This window comes from Schistocerca gregaria, chromosome 4, assembly GCF_023897955.1.
Source record: "Schistocerca gregaria isolate iqSchGreg1 chromosome 4, iqSchGreg1.2, whole genome shotgun sequence".
NCBI lineage: Eukaryota > Metazoa > Arthropoda > Insecta > Orthoptera > Acrididae > Schistocerca > Schistocerca gregaria.
Genome location: NC_064923.1, coordinates 439,256,508 through 439,271,113, shown reverse-complemented (window position 1 = coordinate 439,271,113; position 14,606 = coordinate 439,256,508). Strand labels below are relative to the sequence as shown.

At 44.2% G+C, this 14,606-nt stretch overlaps 1 protein-coding gene across 2 annotated transcripts in view; it reads left to right on the top strand.

Annotated features, from left to right (window-relative positions):
• LOC126365858 (peroxidasin homolog) overlaps positions 1-14,606 on the top strand; it is a 1,186,130-nt gene that overhangs the window by 1,102,713 nt on the left and 68,811 nt on the right. For both annotated transcript variants that reach the window (XM_050008525.1, XM_050008523.1), the window contains 2 exons: positions 3,570-3,890; positions 12,351-12,557. In XM_050008525.1, coding sequence (XP_049864482.1) covers positions 3,570-3,890; positions 12,351-12,557 — 528 coding nt within the window. The remainder of the gene's footprint in view (positions 1-3,569; positions 3,891-12,350; positions 12,558-14,606) is intronic.

Sequence of the window (14,606 nt, the reverse complement as noted above, 5' to 3'; positions counted from 1 at the left end):
GCACCATCGTTACTTTCATAATACTCGCGTGATGACCGAAAATACTGGTAACAAACCAAGTGGTATGCCTCTGCATTGCTTCGCTGCCTTCATTTAATCGGAGCTGGTTGGGACCCAAACTTCTCGACTGGTACTCACAAGTTTTCCGTATGCCATCTTCTTTATAGATGAATTACACTTCCGTGGAATTCTTCAAATAAATTGTTCTTTCTACAACCACCTTTACATGATCGTTGCGTTTGATGTTGCATTGCCACATCACGCCTAATTATTTAATCGATGTTACTTTCTCAAGCAGCACACCTCTAATAATTTATTCTAATATTACACGTTTGCTTTTAGTACTCAATTACATCTACTTACATTTTCCCATAATTTGGGCAAGTTACAATTCATTACACCAAAAACCATTCGACAGAATTCTTTCTGCATCTACTTATATTCGCTGCATGATGACACTTCCGGCTCACTACTGCGTCATCAGCAAATTCTCTCAAATTTCTATTCACCTTATTGATCAAAACGTTTGGGTGTACGGAGAAAAAGAGTGTTCCAATCGTATTTCCGTGGAACACTCCTGACGAGAGCTTTGTGTGTGATGAACAATCACAATACAGGACAGCGCACTGGTCTTCTGGCCACTCGCATATCTGAGAACCCCTTGCCGTACCCTCGAACCTTCATTACATCTGCAGTGTGGCACTGTGTCAAACGCTTTTCGGAAATGTTGGAATATTGAATTTGCCTGTTGCCATTCGTCCATGGTTGGTGGATATTGGGTGGGAAAACAGCAAACTGAGTTTCATGCGAGCGATTCCTTATAAATCCATGTTTATTTGTGGACACAAGCTTTTGTCGCTCAAGGAAATGCATTTCATTCGAGCTTAGAAATATACTGAAGAACCATGCAACAATCTGACGTTTGGTATGTTGGGCTGTAATTTTGTGGGTCACACTTTTTCCCTTTGGTGCCTTATCTCTAAACATTCATAGTTTGCATTATTGTGACCCAAACGATTTATGAAATACGGTAGGCAACTGAGGAGATTGCGTGCGGCTGACGAGGCGAGATAAGCGGAAACGGTCCTTACTTGTCTCCCTTCTGCCCCGTAGCTGCCGCTATTGGTCTACGTTCTCATCACAGTTCCTGGGCGAGGGGGGTTTAGGGCCCAAGCGATATGGCGCTGCTTCAGGCACCATGCTGGGAGTGGCGCCACAACTGTAAGATTTCTATGCAGTACGTATTGAAGTTAATAACAGCCGTTTGAACGCTAAGCTGAGAGGGGCGCCCAAGCACAAGACTTGTAAAAGAGTGCGTGTGACAGTTAGCAGCTAAAATTGACGCGGCTGAATGTATACGAAGGAAAAGGGTGTGGGAGGCTCGGAAAGGTGCTCTCGAGCCGGTGATGGTCGGCCTTCTTTTGTCTCACTGCTTCCCGGTTGTGATTTCAGAGTTGCTTTAATTTTTTTATTTACAGATCTGTTGCCAAAGGCGAAAGCTGTAGTGGAAAGTGAATGAAGGATCACATTACCAATAAAAGGAAGTAACGGACTAGAAAACGCTACCACTGATGTGGTTTTAACTCTGTAAAATGGGACGCGTATTTCAAGAAAAGGCAAATTTCAAGAAAAGACACACAGCGGTTACTGGTGTAATGTGCACAAATGGAAAACGTACCGATGTTATTTCGGAAGTACCACTTCACTGAAGTTGTGAGTCGATTTAACATACGACGTGCGATCATCAATAAATATAACCAATTTCGGTTGGGAAAGAAAAATGCAGAATTTGTTGTGTGACATTGTGGAATATTCCCGTTAAGCTCCTGTCACTTCGTGAAGTTCCTTTAGGTGGCGGCGCTATATGTAGCTTTAAAAATGGTGCCTGTAATGGTGGTACTTTCCATGCAGAGGGCTATCACTGAGTCTCTTTTACTAAAGTATAGAACATCGCAGATATCCATAAATGTTAGCAGAATGTCTACGGAAACGTGGTAGTGAACAAAAGCACGGTGACTGGTTGGACAAGGCATCTATCAAATCATACCAAGGTCGTGCAAACCTGTCCGATCTCCCAAGCGTCGGCCGACCGCACACAGCTGTGACTCCTGCAGTGTCCGAATGTGCAGACACTCTCATTCGAGATAAACGATGGACCACAATCAAACTTTTCGCTGCTCAACTGGACGTCTCTGCTGGTAGTGCTGATAAACCCGTGCACCAGTTGAGATACTTAAGGATGCGAGATCGCTGAGTTCCTCGTCGCCTAACAGACGACTATAAAGAGAAAAGAAGGATCATATGTGCCGAAGCAGTACGTGGATGGCGGGGATATATACTCCAGCGGTGGCAAGTAGCATGGTACCATGCAGGCTTATAGGCCCTCCCAGTAAGGTGGCTTAAGGCCATCGCATTGGAAAATAGGGTTTTGAAGCGAAAAGAGAAGAGAATAGTGTTGTTACTGAAATCCTCAATAAACCAACCTGCTATCGCAAAAAAGTATGTTGTATTACTTATTGAACGTCCTCATATTTACGTTACTCAATCTTCAAGTCAGTCACATATCCTATTTTATATTATTTTAAATTTTTTAAGTAGATTTTATTTATTGTACCTTTTGTATCAGGGTTTATCAAAATTTTAGTATTTATTTCATGTAATTGCATTGATGAAAATGCTTTTGTGGTGGTGATGGTAAGATCTTTTGGAACAAAACTGCTGAGGTCATCACTCCCTAGGCATACACACTACTTAATCGAATTTCAGTTAACGCTGAGGACAACACACACAACCACGCCCGAGGGAGGACTCGAAGACAGGGGGAGTCGTGAGAACCGTGGCAAGGCGCCCTACCCCGCGCGGTGAAGGGCTCTTTGTCCGTTGTTTTTACAGCAGTGCGTGGTATTCCAGGATAAGATTATCACTCCGCAGCGGAGTCTGCGCTGATATGAAACTTCTTGGCAGATTAAAACTGTGTGCCGGACCGACACACGAACTTGGGACCTTTTCCTTTCGTGGGAAAGTGCTCTACCATCTGCCAGAAAGTTTCATGTCAGTGCACACTCCGCTGCAGAGTGAAAATCTCATTCTGGAAACATACCCCAGGCTGTGGCTTAGCCATCCTCCTCAATATCCTTTCTCTCAGGAGTGCTAGTTCTGCAAGGTTCGCAGGAGAGCTTCTGTAAAGTTTGGAAGGTAGGAGACGAGGTATTGGCAGAAGCAAAGCTGTGAGGAAGGGGCGTGAGTCGTGCTTGGGTAACTCAGTTGGTAGAACACTAGCCCGCGAAAGGCAAAGGTCCCGAGTTCGAGTCTCGGTCCGGCACACAGTCTTAATCTGCCAGAGAGTTTCGTATGAGCGCACACTCCGCTGCAGAGTGAAAATCTCATTCTGGCGTAGTATCTTGTGTAGACCACGTCACCCCACTCGCCGACACATTCCTGTCGCGTATGTTCTTCTCAGCTACGCGCATTACCTTTCGTAAATGTAAAAGTTTGCCTCTTCTTTTCTGGACACCTGCAACCACTGATACACAAATGCCGCACGTATTATTTGCCCTTGCTGCCCGCAGGTGTACGGGTTCTCGGAGGCGGTGGCTCGTGACCTGCGCGACTTCCTGCGTGGCAACTTCGGCATGCTGCGAGAGGGAGTGAAACTGCCCAACCGTAAGCCGCTGCTGCCGCTGGCCGACCGACAGCCCAACGACTGCCGGCGCGACTTGTCAGAGAGCGACATCGGCTGCTTTATCGCCGGCGACATCCGTTCCAACGAGCAGCTCGGCCTGCTCGCCATGCACACCATCTGGTTCCGCGAGCACAACCGCATCGCCACCAGGCTGCGACAGCTCAACCCGCACTGGGACGGCGACACCGTCTACCACGAGGCGCGCAAGGTACGGCCCGCCATGCCAACCTCTTTCTTCTGTTTTGATGAGTCCCGCCACAACTTTCTCTCCTGTGCCAACCACTTCGTCAACGCGTAGCACTTTCTCAGGACATCCTCGATTTTTTCCGTGTATTCCATTCTCTGTCTTCTACTACACTTTTTATTCCGTACAGTCGACCCCTTTTGGTATAGTGGTTATGTCGATGCTTCTACACTGAAGTGCCAAGGAAACTGGTGTAGGCATGTGTATTGAAATACAGGCAGAACACGGCGCTGCCGTCGGAAACGCCTAAATAAGATAACAAGTTGGGTTACTGCTGCTACGATGGCAGGTTTTCAAGGTTTAAGTAAGTTTGAACGTGATGTAACATTCGCCGTGCGAGCGATAAGACACAGCATCTCCGAAGTAGCGATTAAGTGGAAATTTTCCCTTACGACTACTTGACGAATGTACTGTGAATGTCAGGAATCTGGTGAAACATCAAGCCTCCGATATCAACGGGTTGGAAAAAGATCCTGCAAGAACGGAACCAACGACATCGGAAGAGAATCGTTCAACGTGTCAGACGTGCAACCCTTCCGCAAATTGCTGCAGATTTCAGTGCTGGGCCATCAACAAGTGGCAGCATGCAATCCATTCAGCGAAACATCAATATCGGCTTTGTGAGCCGAAGACCCACTCGTGTACCCTTGATGATTGCACGAAGCAGAGCATTAAGCCTCACCTGGGCCCTGTCAACACTCGTATTGCACTGTTTACGACTGGAAACATGTTGCCTGGTCGGACGTGTCTCGTTTCAAATTGTACCGAGCGGATGGCGTGTGCGGGTATGAGACGACCTCATGAATCCATGGACCCTACAGCAGGGGACTGTTCAAGCTGGTGGAGGCTCTGTAATGGTGTAGGGCGTGAGCAGCTTGAGTGATACGGGACCCCTGATACGTATAGATTCGACTATGACGGGTGACAGTTGCGTAAGCGTCCTGTCTCATCACGTGCACCCATTCATGTCCATTGTGCATTCCGACTGACTTAGGCAATTCCAGCAAGACAATGAAACACCCCACACGTCAATTATTTCTATAGACTGGCCTCAGGAACACTCTTATTAGTTCAAACACTTCCGGTGGCCAGAAAACATCCCAGTCATTAACATGGCGGCCACTGAGTGACGCGCGTTTCTTCGGCTCGCGAGTTTTTCCGCTCATTGAAGGTGTTACAGAGAAGTGCGGCAGTCCACAAGGTGTGCATCTGACTAAACAAGTGTTACTTGCCGTGGTGTATTGTTCTCCGTTGATTACCACAAGTGATAAGCGAGTGAAAAATGGGAAGAGCACGAGTAAGCGGCAGCAGGCGAGGCTACAGGGGCGCAGGTAGCGCGGGCGCCCGGTCTCTGGCGGCAGGTGAGGCCCCGCTTCCCGACATCGGGGAGCTCGTCCGGTCCCAGGTGAGTGCGGCGCTGCACAGCAAAGACACGCTAGACGTAATCGTCCAATTCATCACGGACTCCGTGACGGCCGCGGTCATGGACAAACTACAAGAGTCTGTCGGGCGCAACAGCACCGAAATCCAGTCTCTTAGAAAGTCCCTGGCCGCACAAGAGAAAAAAGCCGCCGACCTAGAGGCTAAACTGTCTGCTGCCACCGATGAAATTGAGCAGTATCAGCGAAGGAACAGCTTGCGCTTGTTCGGGGTAGCTGAAAACGATCGCGAAAACACCGACGACCTGGCCATTAGCCTCGTGCGTGAGAAACTTGGCGTGCAGATCGACGTGGGCGATATTGACAGAAGCCACCGTGTTGGGCGCAGGATACCAGGTGCCATGAAACCCAGGCCCATAATAATTAAATTTGTGTCTTACCGGAAAAGAGCTGAAGTGTTTGCTCAGAAAAGAAAACTCGCCAAGAGTGGGGTTACCCTGAGGGAAGATCTGACGCGCGAAAGACTAAAAGTTTTGAACGCTGCGGTCACACAGTTTGGCCTTCAAAATGTATGGACCCAGGATGGCAGGATCGTAATCAAGACGGAAGGAGGGAGGAAAACGGTGACAAACATGTTCGAACTGAAAGACTGAGCGAAATCTTGCGAGACACAAAGTCTCATATTGTAATCTGTCTAATATAAGTTAAATTTTTATTCTTTCTTTTCATTTTTTTAGCTTAAATACTGCTCCGTTATTTCTATAAGTACCATAAGTACTCTATTTAAAATCTGTCAATTGTTTCACAAAAATATTGTTTCTTTATTTGTCTATTATAAGTGCTCATGTATATTCATATTGTCAGTCAAATGGGAATTAACATTCTCCATTAACAGGAACCTCCTTACAACCGCCTTTCTATATCTGTTATTTTCATGTTCGCCACTACCACTACTACTACTACTATCTTCTTCGTAACTACTACTGCCACTTTCCATCTTTCTTTTCACTCCCTTCTTCGATACTTCCAGCGTGTTTTTCACCTTTAGTCCACAGACGCTTGAGTCAGTCACGACCTTGGACACACCTGTAAATATGTATTGCCCCGCGAAATCCAGCTTTTGTCCCTCTTCCGGCCAGCAGGTAAACGGAGCGCGCTCGGTCCTACAGGCGGCCACAATGGGACGGACCGGTTCCGGCGGCGGGCTCTTTGTGGCCCACGCGAACGCGCAGTCGCTGACGGCTCACTTCGACGAGTTCTGTGACCTGTTCTGCCAATCGCTGTTCCACATTATCCTCGTCTCTGAAACTTGGTTGAAACCAAACATTTCTTCCGACGCTATCCGAATCGCTGGTTACTCTCTCCAAAGGGCAGATCGTGAAACATGACGCGGGGGTGGTGTGGGTGCCTATGTTCGCTCTGATCTGACACCTACTGTGCTATGCACATCGGATGCAAAGGGCGAAGGAGAAGCAGAGTTCTTGTTTTTCGAAATAAATACATCAAATCAGAAACTGCTAATTGGAGTAATCTATAAACCTCCAAACGTCGGTGCCATGTCCTCCTTTCAGTCTGCCCTGTCCTCACTCGTGACACAGTATGAACACATAATCATTATGGGCGACACAAACATCGACTTACAGTTAAAATCTCCCTCTGCCGAAAAACTAAGGCGACTGTTCCACTCCAATGATATGAGTTTAACACCGCTGGACCCAACTCATCACACGCCACACAGCCACACAATCATAGATATAATAGCAACAAAGCGACCAGATAAAATAATCCGCGCCAATCAGACATCCGCTCCGGGACTCTCTGCTCATGACGTGATATTTTTAAATTACTCAATGCATACTACCAAAGAAAAATCTCACCTGGTAACCTACAGAAACTTAAAAAATGTTAACCATGACGCTCTTCAAAAGGATTGCTAAGACATCCCTTGGCATGATATAAGCGATGAACCGACTTTAGACGAAAAAGTTCGGCAATTATGTCGCAAAATTATTGCACTGTATGATAAACATGCTCCTCAACGCACTGTTAAGGTAAAGAGAGCTCCCGCTCCGTGGCTCACCACTGCATTACGTCAGTTAATGAATAAACGTGATGCTGCACATAGGGCCTTCAAGCGTAACCCAACTCCCGAGGCGTACGAAGCTTATAGGAAACTCTGAAACAGAACCAAGCAAAGCGTGAGGAATGCCAAAATCAGACATGCCCGCTCTGTCGTATGCGGCATATCAAAACCTGCTGCACTGTGGAAAAAGCTGCGCAGTTTCGGTATAGGGAAGCGAAGATCTGACGCTGTTTATCAAGCGTCTGCAGAAGAATTAAACGATTTCTTCTCAACAGCTGCAAACTGCCACGCAGCGACAAATTACCAGCCCCTAGATATCAATCTCTCGAGAGACAAGTTTTTCCTAAAACATGTCACTACTGGCACAGTACACAAGGCAATTATGAGAATCTCTTCCGAGGCAGTAGGAAATGATGGAGTGAGCATTGGCATGATTAAGAACGTCGTAGACACTATTATTCCAGTTATCACAGACATCTTCAACCTGTCTCTTGTCAGTAGTACATATCCTACTGAGTGGAAGCAAAGTTTAATTAAACCTATACCCAAGACTGACAACCCTAAGTCGCCAGGTGACTACAGGCCGATCAGCATACTACCTGCAATTTCTAAAGCCCTAGAGCACATCGTCCATGAACAACTGACGGATTACCTCAAAACTCATAACATCCATGACGAATATCAGTCAGGCTTTCGAAAGCACCATAGTACAGCAACCGCATTAATCAAAGTAACTGATGACATTAAACATGCTATGGACAGACGTGAAGCTACTACCCTAACACTGCTTGACTTTAGCAAGGCTTTTGATACAGTTGACTTCGATATATTACTAATTAAAATGAAACAGCTGAATTTCTCAAACAGCGCAATACAATGGTTCGACAGCTACCTCAAAAACAGAAGTCAACAAGTCATTTGTGGGTCGGAAAAGTCATCATGGAAAAGCGTGAGCTCTGGAGTTCCCCAAGGCTCCGTCCTTGGTCCACTACTCTTCTCACTGTACATTAATGATATTTGTTCAGTGATTCACTCCTGCAACTACCATCTTTATACCGACGACATCCAACTGTACATAAGTGCAAGCCCCAAAAACATTGCTGGCGCAGTAGCGAGTATGAACGCAGATCTTTGCTCTGTTTCTCGATGGGCACAGAACCTAGGTCTGAAACTAAACCCCAAGAAATCCCAGGTCATACTTATATCTCATCCAAAGTTAATCAGCCGGTACTTTCGCGAAACAGTCCCTAAAATACTCCTCAATGGTACCCAACTACCATACCAAAAAACAGTAAAAGACCTTGGAATAATCTTGGATGAACACCTAAACTGGGAAGAACAAACAGTCACAGCTTGCCGGAAATCGCTCTCCTCCCTACATGCAATTCAAAAATTTAGAAAAATATTTCCAACCCATGTTAAACAAAAATTAGTCCAAACACTAGTCTTGCCTAACCTTTACTACTGCGATGTAGTTCAACACGGCACAAATAGTGAAAATTCTAGATGCCTCGAGCTAGTGATGAATGCTTGCGTTAGATACGTGTGCAATATTTGGTTGTATGATCATATCAGTCCTTCATACACCCAGCTAGGTTGGATACGCCCACATACTGCACGCGATCTCCACACGATGTGCTTACTTCATCGATTTCCTAGCCACTGGTGCCCCCAATACTTATCTTCTCACATTAAACACCTATCATCATTCCACAATCGCAACACCAGATCGGATACGTCTATCATCTTGGCTGTACCTTTACATAACACAAAATCTTTCTCCGTGTCATTCTCCATCTCAGCCATACGACTATGGAACGCGCTCCCCTGTGATCTGCGTCTTATCCAGAACTACTCAACATTCAAGACGGAACTCAAAACTTACATATTAGGGACGGTATAGCCACCATTGTTGTGCCCCTCCCATCTCTTTCTTTCTCCTCTCCATCACAGCTTCGAATTTTACCGTTCTATTTCTCTTCCTCTAACCTATCTACCTCTTATATATCTCTTTCACCCCATTCTATCGTGTTATGTCTCTGCTCGATGAGAATAACTCACAAGCTGCAAGAACATAACGAGAAAATTCCCAACTAACAATGGGACTGACATTCAGAAAAGAAAAGTATGTGTACTTTCATATACATAGTCATTATTATTATTATTATTACTATTATTATTATTATTATTATTATTATTGTTATTATTATTATTATTATTGATTGTTATAATTATTTTTTATTGTTATAATTATCATTGTACTACTGTTATAATATCTATTTGTTTCTTTAACATCAATACTGCATAATAGGCTATATGTCCTTAATGTTAAGTAGAAACTGTAACTCGTTCAATCTGAGTATGCCTGGTTAAGTGTAAGAGAGGGCCTGAAGGCCCTAATCTTGCCAGGTAAAATAAATGCATAAATAAATAAATAAATGCATAAATTATTGAGCATATCTGGATGCCTTGCAAGGTATTCTTCAGTAGAAATCTCCACCCTCTCCTGCTCTTACGGATTAATGGAGAACCCTGCAGGTTTCATGGCGTCAGTTCCATCCAGCACTACTTCAGACATTAGTCGAAACCATGCCACGTCGTGTTGCGGCAGTTCTGCGCCTGCTGTGCGGGGTCCCTACATGATATAGGCATTTGCACGAGGTTCTTTGGTTCTTCAGTGTACAATGCAGCATACGAGGTTCTGTTCAGGACCGAGGTGGAGATTTCTTTTCGGTCGGGGACTGGGTTTTCGTGCTCTCTTAATCATTTCATCTCATCTTCATCAACGAGCAAGTCGCAGAAGTGGCGTCAAATAGAAATACTTACAACAGGTGGCTGAACAACCCTGAATCGAGTCTCCTGGCCAACAATGTCATATGATCGTTTCATTATTTCATTTACGCTCTACAGCCCTCAGTATTACAATGAAAGTTTTTCGCTAATCTTATTGGTCTGACTCTCATTCTTTTTCTGTGGTTTCCGCATAATCCTTTCCTCGCCGATTCTGCGGGGAATCTGTTCATTTCCAATCTTATCCACACACGTAATATCCGGCAGCCTATTGCAATACTACATATGAAATTCTTCGATTCTCTTCCTTTCCGATGTTATCATTTTCCAAGGTATCCATCTGCACAACGGTGTGGCCCAAACGTATCTTCTCAGAAATTTCTTCCTCACTTCAAGGCTTAAATTGAATACTAATAACTTCTTTTAGCAAAAATTGCTCACGTCGCCTGTGAGACTAAGCATTTTATATCCTCTATGTATTGTGTATCATACATTATTTTACTTCCAAGGTCTCTGAACTCTTTCCTTCGTCTACTAAGTGGTCCTAATTTCGAAATTAGCTCTGTCGCTTTTTTAGTTTCTGCTACTCCTCATAAGTCTTTATTTGTTTTAGTCTCAGCTCGTATTGTGTCCTTATCATACTTCATTCTTTTCATCAAGTTCTGTAATTCTTCCGCAGTGCCGCCAAGGATAAGGGCGGCAGCATCAAATGTTATCATTGACATCCTTTCACCCTGGATTTTAATCGTACACCTTAACCTTCATTTTATTTTAGTAGAGACTGGACAGTGGGCAAGAAAGATTGCATACCTGCATTAGACACTTCGTGATCCGATTATTTCGCTCTTGATTTTCTACTCATATTTTTCCCTCTTGATTTTTGTACTTATTGTTGAGTGTATTTGAAAATTCTTGTTATGGGTTTCTAAGGGTTGTAGAAGATTCTTAGTAGATAAAGTTTTGATGAGGAACCGGTGACCAGAAAAGTGCTGTCTGGATGAAATATATGTTTGTACACGGGGTCATTTTCAAACCTTGCGCTTCACGGTACGCACACGGGGGAAAGCATGAGCTGGCCTGTGTACTCTACAGGAGTTGCTCCACACGAGGCCATGCTATATCTGCGACGCATGCTTTCGTACACATGATCCACAAACCCTGGTGAGCGTCAGTGGGGTACCAAAACTATCCCTCCCAGTTGCGAAGTTGAATTTTCTCGCAGCCGTTTTTGTAGTAGGAGGCGACCCGTAAACCCTCATCGATATCTGGGTTATGCAACTCTACGATTACCTACCACACCGTGAAGCGAGAGACTAAATTCATCCGATCTTGTAACATTTTGTATCCAAAAGGTACACTGGTTGCACATCAAAGTCCCCTCTACAACACCTAAAAACCTAAAATAAGAATTGTGTAACGTCTTCTATACAGGGTGTGCCTCTCAAGAGCAGTGACGCCCATTTTCTCTTGCGTTTTGGTAGTACTTGTAATTTTGTTTTTGCATCGCGTAGCTGGACTTATCACAAACAAACAGCGCTTATTACTTCTTTCATGCGACGTCCAGTGTCAACGGTAAGCGACGCTTTCTTTCCTGTTACAAACAAAACGATTTTTAAAGTTTAATTTTAGGTGCCCGTTCGATGGAGCGGCCCCAGATTAATCTAGAGCGATATTTGTTTTATAGACGTGTTGTTTATTTATTTACATCGTTTACGCCCACATTGGACCACTAAAATCACACATTATACAACGCAGTCCACAATGAAGAAGTTTAGATCTTAGCAGTCAGCAGCTTCTTCCTTTCCCAACATTTCCTTATTCGAAGAGAGAGAGAGACACCTTGTATATTACCCGTCTTTCTCTGCAGCTTGTATCTACTTTTTATTATAATTTTAAACACTGTATATAATTTTATGATGTCTAATGCTTTTTCTAGGTCGACAAATCCTATGAAAGTGTCTTGATTTTTCTGATGTGTTACCTCAGTCATCAAAGGTAACGTCAGTACTTCATCTCTGGTGCTTCCTAAAGTCATACTGGATTATATTTCTGGTGCCAGTCACATATTTTTAAAGATACTCCGCGTGATCCAGAGAGAACTTACACGCGCGGAATTATAGTCCCGCAGCGTCTTTCAGCTTGGTCACTGGTTCCTTGCGGTCCTGTGCGCAGATCGTGGGCGGCGAGATGCAGCACATCACGTACAAGCACTGGCTGCCGCACGTCCTGGGGCCGCAGGGCATGGCCATGCTGGGCGAGTACCGCGGCTACGACCCCAACCTCGAGGCCACCATCAGCAACGTGTTCGCCACCGCCGCGCTGCGCTTCGGACACTCGCTCATCAACCCGGTACTCTACCGCCTCAACGCCACCTTCCAGGTGAGTCTCCATTGATTGCCCCAAGTTGTAGACAGCTGAACGTGAAAATTATGCAGCCTTTTTAGGGTTCCACAAAGCCGTCCTCATACAGGACGAGCTTCTCACCGTGAAACATGGTATCCATAGTGGTTGGTGCACGCTCGGAAACAAACTGGTGTATCACACGCCACGTGCTTCTCATCACGATTTGCCAGCAGAGCTCTCTTCAGCGATAGTTTTCGGCCGTAAAGGGGAACAGGGCACGTTGGCCATAGGGGCAGGATGGCCCAGTCGAGTTAGTTCGTTCAATAGACGCTAGATGGTGCTGGGAATCAATCAGCAGGTTGGTAGCACTGTCCCGCTCTCTCTACAGGAGCAATATGGCCGGCGGAGCAGTTTCGGACAAGTTGTGTTGATTAACTGTTTTTGTGCGTGTGTGAGTAAAATTCTACTCGTCGATTAAACATGTGTTATGTAAAGTTTGCTTACTTTAGGCGCAAGAGGTGAGTAGTATAATTAAACGTCTTAGTTTAAGGATTATTTCTAAATGGCATACAATCTAAATTGCTTCAGTGGGTTTTGCGACGAATAGAATTTATTGTAAACATGGCGATGGGGCAGGTTGGCCCAGAGACGAAGGGGCACGATGGCCAACCGGGCCAACCTGCCCCATCCTTCATATTTTTTTAAACTCGATGAAAGATTTGTTATTTTCAATGATAATAATATTTATCAATCGTCAAGTTTATGTAATTATTACATAATTTTCAAAGTTAAACATATTTTGATACATTTCAGAGATCAAAAGATCGCCATATTCACGAGATAAAAAGAGTTTTAAAAAGAAAACACCAACATGTAAATTTTGTTATAATCTTAAATAGGATAGGCCAGACTCAAACACTGATAAAAGTCCATCAACTCGAGCTGAGATAAACGTAAGACCGTTTCCAACTCCAGAAGAGGTCAGATCTTTCGAAAAAGCAGAACCCAGAAAAAGTATGGGAGCAGGGAAAAAGAAAAGACTTTCTGCCATAGTGACTGACACTCCAATAAAAATAGCCCTCAAGGAAGAACAAAAAGTTGCAAAAGAAAGAAGGCGAAATCATTGGAAAGAAAACTTAAATCACAGGCTAAAAAGCACATTTTCAAAATGAAAGTAGGGGCAATGGTAGAATGAAATTAACTAAATCAACTGAAGTAGGCCTAAAACGCAAGAAGAAGCCAATGGGAGATGACGATGATGAAGATGATGATGATGACGACGAGGAAGATGAAGATTCACTGTGCCAAAGGTGTTTCAAGCCTTTTTCAAACAGTCAACCTGGAGCACAATGGAATCAGTGCACAAACTGCAAGTGTTGGGCTCATCAGACATGCGTGAAAAATGAAATCCTTGGACTATTTTATGAGTGTTATAACTGTGCTGATCATTTGGATGTGGACAGTGATTAAAGTTGATTGGTTTGTATGAAGACACTATAATTACTAGGAAATTTAAGCTTTCCTGTTGACATAGTAAAATGTTAAGCATTTAACTCAATTTTCAACTTGATTTGATGTACATTAAAGAATGTTTCTTGATAACTATTCGTTTTATTTTGATATCCTAAAGTTGTTCTAGTTTAACTTATCAAAATACTACACCGGTAAACGTGCCCCAGCCTCTGGGCCAACTTACCCCGAGGTAGGGGCAGACTGGCCCACTTGACATATGTCCTGTAATTAATATTTTTGAACTCATATTTTCAAGGTTAATGCTTGTGATACAGATTCAGTCTCCCCTATGTTATAAGCAACTCACACAGTTCGTCTACAAAAAAAAAAAAAAAAAAAAAAAAAAAAAAAAAAAAAAAAAAAAAACGAGAGTAAAATTGCTTCTTCAGCGCCGTTGAATTGCACATTGCTGGCTTGCCCATATACCGAGCGAGACAGCTCAGTGGTTAGCACACTAGGCTCTCATTCTGAAGGACGACGGCCATCCAGATGTAAGTTTTTCACGATTTACCTAAATCGCTTAGGGAGAGTATTGGTATGGCTCCTTCGAAAGGACAAGAAGGATTTTCTTTC